General features: G+C 37.2%; 1 protein-coding gene across 1 annotated transcript; it reads left to right on the forward strand.

Annotated features, from left to right (window-relative positions):
- The first annotated feature begins 5,610 nt into the window (after positions 1-5,610).
- Positions 5,611-13,405, forward strand: sbk3 (SH3 domain binding kinase family, member 3). The gene is made up of 4 exons (XM_026940086.3): positions 5,611-5,941; positions 9,461-9,605; positions 10,984-11,186; positions 11,709-13,405. Exons 1-4 carry the CDS (start codon positions 5,936-5,938, stop codon positions 12,456-12,458), a joined length of 1,104 nt encoding a protein of 367 aa, XP_026795887.3. The 5' UTR covers positions 5,611-5,935; the 3' UTR covers positions 12,459-13,405.
- Positions 13,406-20,173: the final 6,768 nt, after the last annotated feature.

Genomic DNA, 20,173 nt, shown 5'->3' on the forward strand with positions numbered 1-20,173 from the left:
CAAACGTTGACCCTGGTGTTGCTTGATACAAGGAGATGGCGGCACTTCCGCTTCCTGTCTGTAAGTCCAGCAGCCGCACCCCCAGCATAAGAATGCGTGTAGATCGAGACATTGTTTATATTGTGGGAGGTGAAATGTCTTAGCAGAGACACACAAGCAGTTTTGGCACAATCCTGATGCTATTTATCCTGGTTTTTATTTATTTATTTATTTAGAAGTAATTGGCTACATGGTTGCCAGCTATTATGAAGTCTACTATCCATAGTACAGATTTTTTTAAATCCATATACATCAACTATTGGTTGCTGTGGGCAATTTGTATGTAGGCATGAAAGAAACAAATAAATAGGTACTGTAGCATACTGACAACCTCTACTTCATGTTAAATGAAGTTCTCACTGTACTTTAGTTCAGCTTATTTGGCCCAAAAGATGTTCCTCAGGGTTCTCTGGTTTCCTCCCACCTCCCAAAAACATGCTTGTAGGTGGATTGGCTACTCTAAAGCCCCCAGATGTGAATGAGTGTGTGGATGGTGTCCTGTGATGGACTAGCGCCCCATCCATGATGTATTCCCGCCTCATGCCCAGTGTTCCTGGGATAGGCTCCGGATCCAGCGCGTCCCTGACCCAAATAAAGTGTTTACTCAAGATGAATGAATGAAATCTTGTATCCGGCTCCTATCCAAAGATGATCAGGTTGCAGTCCTAAGCATGAGAGAAACATGCTGGGACAAACAAAGTATAATTTAGATTGCTCTAAAACTAAATGCAAAAATGACTGTAGTCAGATTATAGCTTACATGCCTTGGACATTGTTCTGTTCTTTCTAATTCAACACACTCTCAGGTAAAGATAATTATCAGACCCTTCTGATCAGTCTGATCAAAGAAATGAACCAAAGTGCAGGTAGGATAACCTAGGAGCAGAGATGAGCTTCATCTTTATCTTTAAATTATATACATACACACACAACACACACACACACACACACACACATATATATATATATATATATATATATATATATATATATATATATATATATATATATATATCAGAAGAACTGTACTTAAGTAGTTGATAATCCCAGTTCTGTGGACCTTCTCCATTATTGATTCAACATTTAATCTCATTATAAACCCACTTGTGGATATGGTGTCCTCAAAGACTGAAACCGAGAATCCGTGTTCTACATAAACTTTTCATGCTAGCAGGCTGTCTACTACCCATGTAATGAAAGGTTAAAGCCATCTAAAAAAAACCCTCATAAATAATCTTGACATGAGCTGATACAATCTATTTCATTCACTCTTTTTAACCTCCAACAATCTTAGGGGCTGTAACCTTACCGTATCATTATGCAGGGTGTCTGAGCTATGAATATTTAACATAAACACCTTCTGTTATTTGCCTTTGCCCATGCACCATATGCTCAAGTGTCATCCGCTGCTATAATACACATCGTCCACTTAGAGGCAATGCCCTGCTTCATGTTAGGGGCCTCTTCACCAAACCAGTACATACGCTATATTGAAAACACATATATGATATTAGCAGTTATATGCACTCATTATAACCTTGTCGTATTGTTGTAATGTTGTATATTCACCCTGCCAGAAAACATTTGCTTAGGGATATAACCAAATACGAATATATAATTTGGAATTAACAGATACTGTTAACATGACACAAATACAGATACAAATAAGAGACATACTGATCATATTTTTCTTACTTTATTTTAGAAAGCTTGCCAGAAAGGTTCACATGGCATCTGGTTGAGACTCGAGGTGCACATCAGGACTGGGATCCTGAAAAAGTAATGCAATAGGGAGGTTTTTACATTTTTTTTTTTTTACTTTAAGCAGGTGAGTGATCAGATGTAAAGTTTACAGGATGAAGAAAGACCTCATTAACATGTGAACCTGTGAAAGTAAACAATGCATCTATTTGAAAAAAAAAAAAGAAATGAAAAAATCCCTAGGTTTGGCTACATCCACTATGAGTTTAAATACAAATACAAATATGAATATTTGGAGCACTAAACAGATACAGATAGTGGCATTGCATTACACCCCTATTATACATAATGGTTTAGCCTTCGTACGGCCCTCGGGTCAAATTGACTTGTTTATAGATATATGTACTGTATATAGAACAGGTCATTTTTTTCCACCTGAAACTCTATGGCCTTGGCTAATGTTCAATGGGGAACAAGTACAAGAAAAAAAGGTTTTGGTCACACATCCTACACCCCCCTACAGTGGATTTGAAATAAAACAATTAAGATATGATCAAAGTGTAGACTTTCAGCTTTATTTTAAGAGGTTCCACAAAAATATGGCATTTACCATCTAGGAATTACAGCCATTTTAAGCAAAGTACTTCCATTTTCAGGGGCTCAAAGGTATTTGGACAATTGACTGACAAGAAGTTAATTGACCAGGTGCGGTCCATTCCCTCATTACTTCAAGACAAATGAAGCAGATAAAAGGTCAGGTATTGAGTTGGTACTTGGCAGCTGTTCGACTGGAGCTACCAATATGAAGTCCAAGGAGATCTCAATGCAAGTGAAGGAGGCCATCATTAAGCAAAAAAGACCTATCAGACAGATAGAAAAAACTTTAAGAGTGGCCAAATCAATAATTTGGTACATTCTTAAAAAGAAGGCTGGCGAGCTCAGCAACATCAAAAGGCCTGGAAGACCACGGAAGACAACTAAAGTGGATGATCGCAGAATCCTTTCCTTGGTGAAGAAAATAGCCAGTTCACAACATCAACAGAAGTCAAGAATACTCTGGAGAAGGTAGGCGTATCATTGTCAAAATCTACAATCAAGAGACGCCTTCATGAATGTAAATACAGAGAGTTTACAACAAGGTGCAAACCACTGGTAACATTCAAGAACAGGAAAGCCAGATTAGACTTTGCCAGAAAACATCTAAAAAAGCCTCCCATGTTCTGGAATAAGATTCTTTGGACTGATGAAACCAAGATTAACTTGCACCAGAATGATGGGAAGAGAAAAGTATGGCGAAAGAAAGGAACGGCTAGTGATCCAAAGTATACTACATAATATATGCTGTACTCTATGCTCACATTCAGCCAAATGCTCACAAAACTGATAGGACGCCGCTACACAGTGCAGGTGGATAATGACCCTAAATGTACTGCGAAAGCAACTCAAGACTTTTTGAAGGCAAAGAAATGGAATATTCTTCAATGGCCAAGTCAGTCGCCTGATCTCAACCCAATAAAGCATGCTTTTCACTTACTGAAGACAAGACTGAAGGCAGAAAGACCCACAAACAAGCAGCAACTGAAGGTGGCTGCAGTGAAGGCCTGGCAAAGCATCTCCAGGGAGGAAACTCAGTGGAAACTTGGTGATGTCCATGGGCTCCAGACTTCAGGCAGTCATTGACTGCAAAGGATTTTCATGCAAGTATTAAAATTATGGTTATATTTACAATTATGTCACTTTGTCCAAATACCTTTGAGCCCCTGAAAATGGAAGTACTTTGCTTAAAATGGCTGTAATTCCTAAATGGTAAATGCCATATTTTTGTGGAACCTCTTAAAATAAAGCTGAAGGTCTACACTTTGATCACATGTTGATTGTTTTATTTCAAATCCATTGTGGTGGTGTATAAAGACAAAATCACAAAAACTCTGTCATTGTCCAAATACTACATGTTTTCATGTTTATGGTGTTTTAAACCTTGACCTGGTGAAGACACCAAGTGGGAGCAAAAAGTGAGGGATGCACAAGGTTAATGCATTTAAATGTATGTTTTCTGCCTGCTCTCTAAAAATGAACAGTGGAATGTTTCTGAATTTCTGCTCAGAAATGTTTTCAAGCTGAGAAATTATGTACATTTCTAGATATTTCCGGGGTCCATGTCTTTGGACAACAGCTGGAAACGACACATGGACAACAACAGGACTTTTAAACAACATGTTTCCTGTTGGTTCACTGCTGAGTAGTGAAAGTGTATTGCATGGCCAGAATATGTGGAGTGCTTTGAGAAAGGCTGGGGTTTGAGAAATAGTGAACATCATAGGTTAAAAAAAAATGAATGTGTGGTGGAATTCCCATTGTGTGGGAAGATATATATATATTCAATTCCAATATCAATGCCAATTCCTAACACAAATATTTATCACCATAAACAATGGTGCACTTTTCACTGTGTTTATTTAGCACAGCTTGGGATAGTTCTCACATATGGCATTCACACCCAAAATATTTCTATCAACATCATATAACAATTGCTAATGACTCTTTGCTTTATGATTTAGAGGATCACCAAACACACTGATGCTGCCATGGCCACTTGATGAACAATACGCCAGCTGGAAGTAGCTGCATGGCCACGGTCGTGATAACAGGGACTGTTTGCCTAGTGTTACAGTCGGCCAAGTTTGTACCATGGGAAATCCATTTGAGAAGGTGAAGCAAAGGGGTTGCAACATGCAGAGTGAAAGCTGGCAGACGAGAGAGGAGGGTTTGGCTCCAGTCCAAGAGATGGCTGTAATGAGACTTTCTGTGAAAGTTTCAGCTGTTCATTTTGTCAATCAAACTGATGGCAGAATGTCCGTGTTCAGCGGAGTCGATAGGGTTGATAGCCTTAGGTGCAGTGGTAAGCCTAATGCCAAGGAAAACATTAGTATGCCTTACATTTTTCTAAAGCAGGGGGTAAATTAAACATGAAGCAAGTGGAATGGACACAGGCCGGAAATGTAGAATTTGATGATTTACATAACTTTATGTATTGTTTTATTCTTGGAGTTTCTCTTCACTGAACACTGAAATGAAAAATGCATGGAAAAATTCAAAACACATCATTGTCTAACATTTATCATTTTTTTAAATCATTTTATGTTTAACGCAAATGCAAAATGGATTATGTCATCTTGCATTTCCTTCCTTCCTTGCATCATCTTGCATTTCCTATATGTTAATATCCCTGAAAGCAAAGTTTGTTTACGATTGCTTTTTATTACTGGGTCAATTCCAGATTTTAGGTCATGGTGTAAATCTTTCTTTTTGACACTACAATTTTGGACACCAGAGTTAATTTAAAAGTGAGCTGAATAACAATTTGCAAAACAGTCTATCTGCAATAGCCCTTGGTGCTCAAGCTTTGCAAGGAGCACAAATGAAGTCCTTGCACAGCACGTTCAAGTCAAAGTATATATATATATATATATATATATAAATTTTGAAAGTATCAAAATTTTAATTATTGAATTTGAGTGTAACAGTAACACACTCACACACTGAGCCTGGAGAGCAGTAGCCCAAGTCTAATTAAAGTTTCTTGGGGGAAACATCTTCTTATCTATTTCAGTCATGCTTAATCAGGAATGCTGCTGATTAGAGCTCAAAGCCAAATCACTGTGAAGAATTCACTGACTAAGACCTAGAGGGTGACAGAGACAGGAGAAAGTGAGAGGGTGACATGAAAACAGAGGAGAAGACTTGAGAGTAGATTAGGAGAGTAAGAGACAAGTGTGTGAGACATACAGGGTCATGTCATAGCTTGGTGCAGAAAGCAGCCGAGAGAGAGAGAGAGAGAGAGAGAGAGAGAGCTAAGCAGCGAAATGCGGCACAAGCAAATGGGAGAAGTTGTGGGATGGGTAGGGCCTAATGAGACAGACAGATCAACAAGCTAGAGAGCACACCAACCAAAGGCCTATAAAAACACACAGACACACACACACACACACCGCTGGCTGCATGGTGCAACAGACTGTTAGGAGTAGACACTCAGACACGTGTAGTCATTCCAAAACGTAGCTGATAGCTGTATACTCACTGAGGTCCACTGTACTTACATTTAGATAGTAGATTAGGGTGCCATCCCATACAAATGGACAGGACAGAGTGAAGACGTGCAAAGATTTTCTAAGAGACTTAATCTGGCTATTCAGCCATGTCTGTAAGTAGAATTTTCTTTTGCAGCTTTTGTAACAGTGAGACCTTAGTATTTAAGGGTCTATCTCCCATTCATTCTCAACTCTTAGTTATATTTGCTGTATATTTGTTTTAGACAGACTAGGATCGTAGGGTTAGAGAAAACCTGCAATAAACATACCAAATGACATTACCCATATTTAATACATGAACAGAATTTATTGATATTATTATTATTATTATTAGTAGTAGTAGTAGTAGTAATCACTTTGCAGTATCCTATCCAGTCCTATCCAGTAACCAAGGCTGTATATGAATGAGTGAATTGTTTAAAACTTGTTAACGATCTGCTAACAAGCATGTGAGGTCCTTTACCTCATATAAAAAGGCCATATAATAAAATACCAGCATGTGCAGTAGACTTGATGTGAAAGGATGGCAAATGATATATTAATATGTAAATCACTGTGATTCTTGCCATACCAAAACATGGCAAAAGGTGTTACAAAGGCATCACAGTGTCTAAACTGGCAGGACTTTCTGTGTATTATATTACAGGGACAAAATGCCGGCAGGGTCAGCAGCATGTAATGTTATGAACAGGTGCACTGACACAAAAGTGGATCTGACAAAATATAGAGGACAGTGACAATTTCTTGTTGTTTGGGCTCTAGACTCTTGCAAGTCAGATTCAGTGGAATGGTATTTATATTCAACCACCTTTACACCAGAATCAGAAACTTTTCAAGGGACCAGAATATTTATGAGCTTGCATCATTAGTCTATGCTGGTAATGCAGACCACCATAAAATCAAATGAAAAATAAGGATAGTAAGTATAATCAGTCAGAAATGTTAAAAAAAAGTAAACCTTTTCATAATGAACAACCTGCCTTAAACACTGCTGAGTATGCATTTCTCTCACTGAAGAGAGGCCAGATGGCAAAATGTTGCTGGAAAAAGCAGGAACTACATTACAGACCGTGCAGAGGATCACCAATGAAGATACCCATGATGTCTATAGACATCAGACAATCATCAACTTGATCACTTTAATTGTCAGCTAGATCATTTATATATTTGAACTGTACTGATTTATGATGTTTTGTGCAATTTACAGTAGGTCACTATCTTCTGTTTTCTTGTAGTTAGTCCAAACTAGTGTAAATGTACCATAAAGGTACTAAAGGTACTTTTGCTTCTCAGTGAGGTGGTGATTCCATACCAGCGGTCTTCAAGGGGGCATCTTTCATACCTTTAATTGATCTCTTTCACCTGGTCGAGTGAATGTATAATCTTTAATAATAATAATAATAATAATAATAATAATAATAATAATAATAATACACATTATTTATATAGCACTTCTTATATCAGTTTTCATTCACTTTAAAGTGAACAAAACAAAAGGTGGCCAAACATAAAATAGTAAAATAGGCAGCTATGTAAAGTCATATAAAAGTACCATTCCAGTAAAAGTAAGGAAAATAATAAAAGATAGTTAAATGCTAGTTAAAATGTTTTTAGCTGTTACTATTATTTTGTTTCATCAGTGGTTGATGGAGACTAATGAATGTTTAATGGTAATGTGTTCCAGATCTTTGGTGCATAAAAATAAAAGGCTGCTTCACCACTCTTTTTAAGTTTCATAAGAGAAATATGGAGAAGTTTAGCACAAGATAATCTTAAGTCACGATATGGAATATAGTTTATCAGACATTCAGAGATGTATAGGAGGTTACATTAAAAGATTAACATTAAAAGATTTAAAAACTAGTAATAACATTTTCTAAAGAAAACAGGCAGCTAGTAGTGTGATCTAAAACTGGTCTAATATGATCTGACAGATCAGTGACAGCACAGATCATTTTCTTGGCGTCTTGTAACCAGAGGTACAGTCTCATTTGTACTATATTCCTTAAATGAATACTATATTATATGAATGAATGAATGAATGAATACTATATTCCTTAACTTAGTTTTACTAAATTTATTAATGTGTGGTTTAAAATCAGCATCTACAGAACTACACCAAGATTTATCACGTCAGTTTTGGTCTGTAGAACAAGATTTCCAAGTCTGTTTAAGGAACATGATATAAAGTTCACAACTGTACCTTAAATGAGATTAAAGATATACTACATTCACATTTCCAGGTGAAAGAAGCATAATAAAAGTACAAAAAAAAAGACTCTTGGCAGTACAATCTCATCAATCTCATTAGCGATAGTAAGCTTTTCTGAGAGCATAACAATTCTATCACTCTACTGCGTGTTTATTTGGGATGGGTTTTGATAAAGCTGTGAGGTTCAAAATTTCCATTTAAATTTGAACAAGCTTTATACTATATTTCTGTATCTACTGAGTTTTTGTATTTTCTGAATTTTGTATGTACATGTCTGTATAAGAGCTGTGAAGGTAGTGGAAAGGCACTGACATGCCTTGCTAAATATATACCAAGCTTCTGACCTTCCAATAAAACTTAAACCTACGTATGCAAATAGGTACAATTGTAAAGACACAGCCATATCGCATATACTGGAAGAAAGTTAGTGATCTAGAATTAGCTCATTAATAATAATTTAAAAAAGCCACATGAACTCTAACAAAATGACTCTAATAAATGCTAACATGCCTTGCCAAATATTCACCTGGCTCAATGTTCTGGTTTTCTAAAAAAAAAAAAAAAAAAAAAAAAAAAAAAGAGATTACTACAGATCTTAAAAGTAGTAGGGCATAGGCATATCAAGTATGCTAGAAGATTAGTGACCTAGAATCAGCTTATGAATAAAAAAAAAAAGTGTCTTCATCGGTATTGACAGTTTGTGAAGCTTGACCAGGTCAAACTGGTCTTCAAACTTATTTTAGATCTCAGAGATGGAAAATGCAATGAGTTGCGGGATGTACATCTGCGTTTGGCAGTGCATCAAAGGCTAGTTCTGGAGACCCTATCAGCAAGGGAAGAACAGCCTGCATCGCCCACTTCACACAGCCTAGCAACGCTAAACACACTACGTGTCTGCAGTACACACTACAGTCTCCCACAACACGCATCCAAACTCTCTAATAATGAAATACCAGTTAAAGCCATCCAATTAGACGGTATGCTGCTTGTGTGTGGTCTTTGGGGAGCAATGCAGCTGCATAGAGTTAATACACGCTGTAAGGGATACGCCGGCATGGCAAACATCCTTAAATGAACAGTTATCAACCCATATGTGTGTATACAAAAGACTTCTACTTAGGAAAGGTCAGCGATAAATATAGTCGGGTTTAGACAATGAGTTTTATGTTACATGAAGATTAGCAGAAATCCTGTGGTGACTATTTTGAGCAGCTGTAAGCGTTAACAGGCTACTGCTATTGTGTTCTCCATGTTCCCCGCCTGATTGATGTTACAGTGTAGTAAGCCAGTTTACTGACAGATAGACGGGAAATCCCATATGGACGTACACACTTATAGACTGTATGGTTTTTTTTCCCCCACATTGATACTGTCTTCTGAGAACTGATACAGAATATGTGGTGTGTTGCTTTGTTATCAGGATGCTGCACAGGATCTGGATGAGTTGTGTTATCTCACAGCTCAGTGTATGACGTCCATGGTGACCTCAGAGCATTTTCGAGTAATCAAGAAGCTCGGAGAGGGGTCATACGGCAAAGTCATGCTGGCTGTGCACAAAAAGAGAGGTTGGTGATACAAAAGAAAACACACCTCACTGTAATCCTTTAGAGCATGAGCATTCAAATAAAATTTCTAAAGGTCCAGTTACATAAAATTCCTTGCTTACAAAAGTTTGAATGACTGAACGGTTATCTTGTAATGCTTCACCATTAAGGGTTAGCTTATCAGTATAAATAAGACAGTTGGAAGCAGTTGTGTTTTGTTTTGTAGTGGAGCCTCATGCTACTTTTGAGTAGCACCACAGACACAACAGATGATGTGTGTTTTGAACTTGACACAGAGAGAATAAACACATACTTCCCTGTCCAGGCTGTTTCCCTCATCAACTTTTTTCAAGCAAGCCATGTTGTCAGTTCACTAATCAGACCAGAGACAGTAAACAAAATAAAAATCCATAAACGTCTGTGTAAGGTTTCTGAAAGTTCTTTCTGAACTAATGTCTTTAGCGCTGTAGCTAGTCTCTGGTCTGATGAACTTCCTTCAGCTAAAAATGTACATAAATGCATGTAATTGGATAAACCTCACCAGAAGATCTGCTACACAAGCCATACAGGTTCATGTTTTGAAATCCAGAGTCGCTGAACTACAGCTAGTTTTTTCATAGGCTTATTGTCTCTACTACAGTATTTTTTCAAGTAATTCAGTTTAATCTGCTGAAACACTGTGTCGGTTGATGACCCCTGCTTTAGAGAATACGAAGAGCAAATAAAAGTTATTTGTATTTGTTTGTAACTTTTTTTTTCAGGCAGCTGAAGTAACTCTCTGTTTTGATCATATAGAGATTAAGGCAAACATTTGCATACTCTTAGCTAAGAACATTTAATTTATACCAAGTCATTAAGTCTGTTAGGTTTCACAGATGAAACAATGCATGATGGTGAAATAGTGCACGTTAGGATTATTAATAATGAAAAAATAAAAATGTTATCAGTTCGAAAGTCAGTCACCTTTTCTGAATGTCATATAAATACTCTTGTATGTCCATCCTTTGCCTTTAGAACTGCCTCCAACCTTTTTGTGTGTGTCTCCTGCTGAATTCAGCTGTTGAGTCTTCTTAGTTTTAATATATCATTTCTGATCGCTTGGTCAATCTGTGTCTATTCTCCTTGTTACATCTGTTATAACTCTGCCAGGTCGTGCATGCCTTCTTCAAATTAAGTCTGAAAACTGAGAGGGTCATGGCGAAATTTATTCTCGAATTTGCCTCGTGTTTTGGATTGTTGTCATGTCGCAGGATTTCATTTTAACTTTAACTTTTTAAGGTAGAATGAACAGTAAGTCATATATTTTCCAAGCCAAAAACCTTGGGGTACTAAATTTCACAGTCAGTTGTAAATCATGGTAAAATTCAGGGGATAATCTTTGACCTCTTTTGATTTCCAGGCACGCCTATGGCGCTGAAGTTCTTCCCTCGCTGCTCTACGACTCTGCACACCTTTCTGCGGGAATACAACCTCTCCCTCTCCTTCTGTACTCATCCCTCCCTCACACGTGCCCTTGGAATCTTTTTCTCTACACCCTCCCACTATATCTTTGCCCAACAGGCAGCTCTCTATGGAGATCTCTACGATATCATTGTGTCAGATGTAAGTTAAACTAAGTTTAGTTATTCCTAGTACAAAAAGAAAACATGAAAGCTAGTTGTGCGTAATTTAGACTCTGCTCAGACTCAGGTTGCATTTTGTTTTGCTTATTTGCAAATTGTCCTTAAGGATACCGTAACATGTGGAGATGATTTAGTCTCCTGATGTTTTCTAACACTGGGATATACCGCATCTAATATATCACACATAATGTATATATATAGTGATGTAATTACACTAAGATGAATAGCAGCGCTGAAAGGTTTCTTCATGGAAGTGAGAGGCCTTGGACATGCACAGGCATATACATATACTTTACATGTGTTCGTACTCCACAGCAAAAGCATCTGGCCCTGTCATCAGCCCACTGCTATCTAAGGACACAGTAGTAATAAGCAGAGGCCATACAGAATATTGAATTTCCAGGATTTCTCTAGTTTAATTATTTGATCTGTTCCTCTCATTTCATGCATTGCTTATTCTCTCTCTCTCTCTCTCTCTCTCTCTCTCTCACGCTCTATCTAGGTGGGGGTGAGTGAGCTGCAGGCTCAGAGTGTGATGTCGCAGTTAAGTGGTGCTGTGTCTTACTTGCACTCCCTGGGCTTTGTGCACCGTGATATTAAACCAGAGAATGTGTTCCTGTGTGCCCCAAACTGTCGCTGGGTCAAACTAGGTGACTTCGGTCTCGTACGTCCTCGTGGAACAAAAGTGCGTGCTGTCTGGTACGAATCCCCTTTCTGTGTGCCTGAGGTAGAACAGGCCAAGCACAAGAAGAAAGAGGAGGAAGAAGATATCTGGATGCCAGTGGATCCCAGTTTGGATAGCTGGGCCCTGGGGATCCTCACATACTGCCTGCTCACCAGTTGTTTCCCCTGGGAGGAGAGCACATCCGATGATCCAGGTTACCGCCAATTCTGTAACTGGTTTAACAATGTTAAAGAAAAGGAGGAGAGGGAAATGGGACAGAACGTGCCAATGAACCGCAAGAAGAGAGGAAGGGACATTGGAGAGGAGCAGGCAGCGCTGGCCGTACCTTCTCAGTTTGAATCTTTAAGCACTTTAGCTCTCACTTTGCTCAGGAGACTGCTGCACCCACTGCCCTGGCACCGCGCCACGCCTGATGAGGTCCTCTCCTACCTCGGGGGACCCTGGCTTTTGAAAACAGAGAAAGAAGAAAAGAGGAGACAGCAGGAGGCACAGGAGGAAGCCAGGAAGATACTAGGAGGAGGAGGAATGGAAGAAGATATAGAGAGGGAAAGGAAAAGAGAGAGATAGAACGAGGGAAACTGCTGTCCAAAAATATATATAATACTGATGAGTATTTATATTTTGGAATATAGTGTATAAAGTAATGTCATCATAATGTGGTGTGACTGTTATGTATAAGTGTGAGCCATGCTGATATATGAATATATGTATAATGATATAAAAAACATGAATATACATTATAGTCAGATGGTTTATGGAAATGTACTCTGCAGAGTTGCCATAGCTATGTACTAATTCAGATAATTTTACTGATTGTATGCAGTAACACTTTTACATATAGTTTTACAAAGTAAATACATTGGGTCAAATAAATGTAGGTCATCCATTTCCGTAAAAAACTGAGTAAAATCAACACTTTGCATTTTAAAGCAGAACAGATGAAAAATATTTTTATATGACTATGTTGACTTTTGGATGTTATATGATGTTCAAAAAATGTATAGCCTCATGCATGCTGAAATTGCACAAGCGTGTTTAGCTGGAACTATAATTTGCAAAGCAGCTGACGGATAAACCAACTTTCATGCACACCAGCTAAACAATAAAAATATGACTATGGCAGGAAGCATAATTGGCAGACTGGCCTGGTGTTAATAGTAAGGAATTTACAAGCTTGTTTAACATGCAAACTGACTCTAATAAGGTTCCTACTGTAGACACCATTGCTGAGTGCAGCTAATCTAGAATTACAGGAACAATCAAAGACTATGTCTATTTTTAACTATGGAATTTTAAGATACCTGAGAATTTTGAGATAGCTAGTATTTTTTTTTTTTACTAGAGATTTAATGTGCAATATTTTCCTACTTCTCAAATAAGCTTGTATTGAAAAATCTGTTTAATTCTGTGTTATTAAATCTGTTTGTTACTAAATGTTTGATGTATGGAGTGCAACTTCATTTATGTCTACAATGTCTGAGGTGAAATATTCTAATAAAAGATTTTTCTAATTATTTCTTATTATTATTTCTTATTATTTTTTATTTTATTTTTTAAAATTATTATTTTTCTTATTTTTCAACCATGGTTATACACTGCCACTGTAAATTTTAATCACTGTAAAAAAAAAAAAAAAAGTCCATGAAGACATGAACGACAAAACCTTTATAGGACAATGTGTTACAAAATGTTACTAAACACACATACACAGCCAAGGTATCAGATTAATGTTGCTCAGGGATTAAGTGGCTCACTTCAGGCATGTGAAACCAAGTCCATTTTCCCAATTCCTGGCCTCAATCCATATATTCAAGCTAAACTCATATCCTGTCATTTCCCTTAAAGCCAGTGACTCCATTACACAATTCTGTTTTGTTTTTTTTTATTAAGTCATTCTGAACACTGCATTTCATTTTCAGTTAATTTCTTGATTCTGCGCCACTTCTGAACCGAACTCTTTTGGCCGTGTCTCTCCATCAGTGCTGTAGTTGAATGTGAGGTACATTGCGAGCCTCAGTGGAGTTCCTTCTAGAAATAGTAACAGCCCCATCTAACACTGTCTAACACATCAGCACCTCATACTGTCCTGCCCTGCACTCCCTCACAGTCACACTACCCGCAGTTTTTCCGTCTCACTCCCTCCTTCATTCTTTCATGCACTCTTTTATTCACTTCACTTCATTTCTCACATGGAACATGGCAAACTGTCAGTTCAGTACAGTCACCTATGGGTTCAGGCCAAAGCAAATCACAAATCACCAGACTCTGCTTCCCTCTGTCTCTCTCTCTCTCTCTCTCTCTCTCTCTCTGCTAACTCTAGATAATGCTATAATCTTATTAACAGCATCCAATTAATCCAATTAACAGCAATTAAAAATGGAAACGTCTGCAGAAATTACATAATATATAAATTTTTTTCACAGAAGGACAGCTCAGTATATTAAGTAAGTAATAAAACATTACAGGGTGTGCTGTTATAGGAAAATAATCAATGACAGAGTGGTGTGATGGAATCCATTGTGAAGCAGAGTTACCATTACCACCCTAAAGCTGCTTATTTTCCTATAACAGCATGTCCTGAAGTGTTTTATTCCTCTTATACTACAACAATTTGATGACTGCATTTTTCTATTAATTATCTATTAAAGGGACACATCATATTTTTATCCATCTGTAGCTCTTATAAATTTAATGTTATGGACCATTCACAAAACAAGTTAGTTCCTATATCACTTCCGTCATAGCAGCTATAAACAGCTGTTTCCTCCACCAGACACTTTTTTCTCTCTCTTGAAGTTAATAATACAAAAACAAAAACACGCACGCCTTGTCATGTTACAGAGTAAACAGATTTCTCTGCAAACTCCTCTGCCTTTTCCTATGTCATAAAAATGTAAGTTATAATTTTTTTTTTATCCATTTATTAGACTTAGATCACATGGCTCCTATTTAACAAATCCATAACAAATGGTTCCCATAAAATGTCAAACTTTATGCACAAATGTATTGTGTTTGGATGCTTTTCAGTAACACAGCTACTAATAACTTACACAGTCTTTCATACAGAACAGAGGAAAGAAAAATAAACAAAAACCATCCTCCAGATGCAGGTCCAGTTTCCTAATTAAAATTATAAGAAGTTAAAATCATAAATGTAAGTGGTAGTGAGAGTGTTTAATGTCATGTTTGCTCTACAATTTAACAATGATTTTTCAAGACCCTATTTGAATATTTTAACTTGACAGCAAAATAATAACAATAATAATAACAATAATAACAATAATAATAATAATAATAATAATAATAATAATAATAGGCTGGTGTTTCTACATTTTAAACAAAAGGTGATTTAATTCTGTTGATTGCATTAAATCATTAGAAAATCTGCACACTGTTGTGCACAGACACTCTAAATTAGGAGGCTCTCCAATCCCCAAGTGTTATGTTTCCATGAATATTGTGTATATTGGTAATATTTAACATGAAGGTATGTTTAAGACGAACTCTACCACTATGCTCCCAGAAACACTGGATCAGACTGAAAGAAAAACAGAGGTAGAAATGCCAGGACTATCATCATGGTCTGTGAATTCTGGCTCTGGCAGTTCCTCAACGTCAGCTAGAGATGTGTGCAGGACTTTTTTTTCACTCGTGCAGTGTTTTCTAATGAACTTTTTTGGTTATATTTCCCATAATATAATCAAACGAGTAGTCTAATTTAAACCACCTTGACCAGGCAGTTATTAAGAATGCTGTCCATGTGTCATGCATACTATACAAGCACCATATATGTGTATGTATATATATATATATATATATATATATATATATATATATATATATATATATACACACACACACACACACACACACATATGTAGTATCTATGCACTCTTATCTTAGTCTGTCCTCTCACTCCCGCAATCTTTTTACTATGCACACCTCTAGTCTAAACCAATTCCCTGTTAAACTTTATGACATGCTTTCTAAAGAAAAGGAAAAATTAATAATGTGCTTTCTGTTCATATTTATATTTGTATACATTTAAAGCATTATTTGTTCATTCTGAATAATGTGAATAATCATTTGTATTTGATTACATCCATAACCTAAGATATATTGCCTATTTTCAATACACTAATACATGCAATACAATATATGATTTCAGTGATATAAAGTCTAAAGAAGCCCCAGATACCTCAATTGTTGAGGAACTGTGTGCTCTGTGTGTGTCACAGGTTTTCTTGAACAGTAAAAACATAACAGCCATTAAAGCTGACTTGCAAATGACATCAGGTTACATTACATTAGGGCTATCAGTGGAACATTTGCATGATGTTAGAGTCTCTTCAGTCAGACTGACTGACTTCCTGTTTAACATTTCACTGGACTCAGACCCAAAACACAGACATGATGGATGTCCTTCAGACCTTATAGACATTAAACAGAACAAAAATGTTATACTCAGCTGCATGCCAGTACACAGCATGGGGCACAAATAGTGTCCAGAGTCAACAGAAGGATAGAGTGTCAGACAAATGAAGAAAAAGATATGGCTGATGATACCAAGAGGTACCAAGAGGATGACTGGCTGACTCAAGCTAAGAAAAAGAGATGTGATAAACAGAACATACAGGTCTCAGCAAAGAACATGGCTGAATGCCACGTTCATCTTTCATTAAAACGTAGAACACACAGGATTTAGCATTTTAATAGCCTAATAATAATATTAAAATGAAACATTATGCAATATCATCAGTTTCAGCTATGTTTAAATAATGTCTCATAATGTTTACTGGGTTCAAACAAGCATTTTAATACTATGTAGTTAATAGTCTAAGCCAAAATTTATTCATGACTATTCCTCAGGAGTGAATAAAGTACTGAGAAATTCTACTGAAGTGAAAGTATAGATAATGTGTCAAAATTTTAGCATCCAGTCAAAAAACGCGCTGAAGTGAAAGTAAAAATATTACTACTTTTAAATGTACACAAGTATTAAAAGTAAATGTTTTTAACTGATGAATTTACATTAATGTCAGATTTTCATGTGAAAACCAACTTTTATTACTTTTCCAAAACTTTTAGAAGCAATTACACCATTCTGCCTGAAAACTTCATTCAATCTCTGCTTGTCATAGGCATGACTAATGCTATATAGTTTGCAAATAAATTAACCAGAGGTAATATATCGTGTAAAAAAACAATTAGCTAGAACTTGACTTGCTGCTTAGCTAACATCTGTTAGCTACTGGATCAATGCTAGTCTAACCTCACATTAGCAAACAAGTGCGCTACCTCACCATGCTTTTTCAAATTAGAAGGATTTCATGCCTTCTTGGGAGGCAAAGGAGACGCCTCATTTTATACAAGTCTTTGCTTACACCAGCAAACTGGTGCAGTGAAGGTAAAGGTACAGTGAAGTAGGTACAAGCTATAGTGCTAACTACATTGTGTAGTATGGAAAGGTCACAGCAGATCACAAACTGACATGGTTCTTGATAACTTTCTACATTGATTGCATGCTAAACTTAAACGATTGGATGCTAAATTGATCCAGTTTGATTGAGGTATAGCATACAGTCATTGGCTGGGTGAGAGAAGAAGAGACCTTCGAGATTTGTAAGAGTACTAAATAATAATGTAAACATGACTTTAACATAAGGTTTTTTTTCTTGATAATGTAATTAAGTATGTGTACAAGTGTTCGATTTCAATAATTCTCAAGTAAAGTATTAATACACCAAAATAATACTTAAGTATAATAATGAAGTAAAATTGCACAAGTAATCTCTACCTCTGTTAGAGGTCCATCACTCTGATTTTAAAATTATGGCAAGTATTTGATTAGTTGAATGAAGGCATCTATGTTACTGCTACAGTACAACCTAAGATTTTACTTCTTCAAGATACATGTGCAACTATCCAAACTTCAAGTATCCAAAGAACTCTTGAGAAACCCTTTTTGTGTAGTGCTGAGCAGTTTAGCACTTAACGGAGCAACAGTTGCTCTCCGGCAGTCAACTGATTTGAACACACAGCTGCACAGTCACTGGAAAACACTTTGACCATTCAACCTTCACTGGCCCTAAACTATAAATTGAACTTTTATGCGTTAAAGTTTTTGGCAACTCATTGTGCTGCCTTGCCAAAGTGAGAAGCTGATAATCTCTCTAGGCAAGATCAAGAAGTATTATCAGTACTGGAGCTCAGACCTCAATAGATGAGGTCCAACGATGGCACCTGTTATACATCAAATTTGGAACAATTAACACAGGCTAAATGTAATTTAAATTGGTTATATTTAACTTTCAGCTGATTAAACATACAGCAGCTAACACAAGCGTAATGCAAGCCTTTAGCTTGGGCTAATTGGGTGATCATTTAACCTCTTAAACATAAATTCCTCACTCTGGTAACTGCACACTTTTCCTAGTAATTTTTCTATAGTTACTATATAATAAGCTGTAAGATGAATAACTGAATAATAAGATGAGAATTGCATACACCAGTTGTCTCATTTTTGTCCTTTCCTTTCCTTATATGGTCATTGTTTCCTGTACTTATTACCCTGTTGATCAAGTCAAGTGGCTTTATTGTCATTTCAACCATATACAGCTAGTTAGTACACCGTGAAAGGAAACAACGTTCCTCCAGGACTATGGTGCTACATAAAACAACACAGAACTACAAGAGACTACACATTACTACATAAAGTGCACACGCAAACGTGGTGGTTTTTATTTTACACTGAACATCTTGTGAAAAACCAAGCGCATCTCTCAATAACATTTCCAGAAAATGTGTCATGTCATTACCCTCTGCCTCCTCAGAGATGCCATGGATTCAAATATTATCTCCGCGAGACAGGCCCACTAGGTCAGTTAGCTTAGCTTCCATGTCTGCTTGGCAGTGTAAAAGCTATTGCTGCTTGGTTCAGGGTTTCTACTTCATCAATCTGCCTTTCTGCTTATTCTAATCTCTTTTACTTATTTCTTGCTTAATATCAGTACATTGCTGTTTGTTAGCACATCTGAAGTCCCTGAGTTTGTTTGCAGAATAACCTGAAATTTGGCCTGGAGAGCTGTTTTGGCCATGTTGTAGTGCCTTATCATCAAAGTTTTCAGCTGGTTCTATGTTTTCTAGAAACCTCTTTAATCATTATTTAAACATACACCTTGATGTTTTACTTGATGCTTTTTTGGAGGTTGCTTCCCAGAACTGTTCCCCTCTTGATGGTTTTTAATTGTTTTCACCTGTTACATGTTAACCCTGACTTGTTTGTCTATTTATACCTCCTGTGTTGCCAAAGCATTGCATCAGTTACACTGAGATCCTAACATATGCTCATGTTCAGTCTTTCTCTGGTTTTGCCCTCTTCCTGCTTGTGTAGACCTTGATTATGAATAAACCTGTGATAACCATAGATGCTGTGATTTGAGCCCTGCCTGGTGTGCTGTTGGATTAGCCCTATCAAAGACGTTTAGAATATGCACTTATGATCTGCACTTCTTCCTCACACACACATTACAGATGCAAATAAACAATTTGCTGACATTAATAACATTGGTGAAATAAAGAACAATGCTCAGAGGACTGGAGACAAGATAGATGCATAAGAATAAAATATATATATGTGTGAATGCATGCAATAAAAGCAAGCCAAAAAGAGGTGTATGTGTTGGGGTTGTTACAAAGCCATGTACACCATATGACCAAAAGTATGTGGACACCTGACCATCACACCCATATGTGAGTCTTCCCCAAACAGTTGGCACAATGTTGGAAGCACACAATTGTACAGGATGTCTTTGTATGCTGTAGCATTACAGTTTCCCTTCACTGGAACTAAGACGCTCAAACCTGTTCCAGCATGACAATGTCCCTGTGTACAAACTGAGGTCTATGAAGACATGGGTTGCCAAGGTTAGTGTAGAAGAACTCGAGTGTCCTTCACAGAGCCACTGACCTCGACCCCACTGAACACCTTCGGGATGAACTGGAACACCAACTGTGCCCCAGTGCCTGACCTCACTAACTCTCTCGTGACTGAATGGGCAAATCCCCACAGCCACGTTCCAAAATCCAGTGGAAAGCCTTCCCAGAAGAGTGGAGGTTATTATAACAGCAAAGGGGGACTAAATCTGGAATGGGATGTTCAAAAAGCGTGTATGGGTCTAATGGTCAGGTGTCCACAAACTTTTGGTCATATGGTGTATATGGCTTTGTAACAACCCCAACACATACACCTGACAGGCAAGCTAGAGTCAGAAGATAGTGTA

Source organism: Pangasianodon hypophthalmus, chromosome 1 (assembly GCF_027358585.1).
Source record: "Pangasianodon hypophthalmus isolate fPanHyp1 chromosome 1, fPanHyp1.pri, whole genome shotgun sequence".
Lineage (NCBI taxonomy): Eukaryota > Metazoa > Chordata > Actinopteri > Siluriformes > Pangasiidae > Pangasianodon > Pangasianodon hypophthalmus.

Coding starts and splice junctions, on each gene's coding strand:
- sbk3 (XM_026940086.3), top strand. Junction 9,606..10,983: donor GGCTGTGCACAAAAAGAGAG/GTTGGTGATACA, acceptor TTTGATTTCCAG/GCACGCCTATGGCGCTGAAG. Junction 11,187..11,708: donor ACGATATCATTGTGTCAGAT/GTAAGTTAAACT, acceptor CGCTCTATCTAG/GTGGGGGTGAGTGAGCTGCA.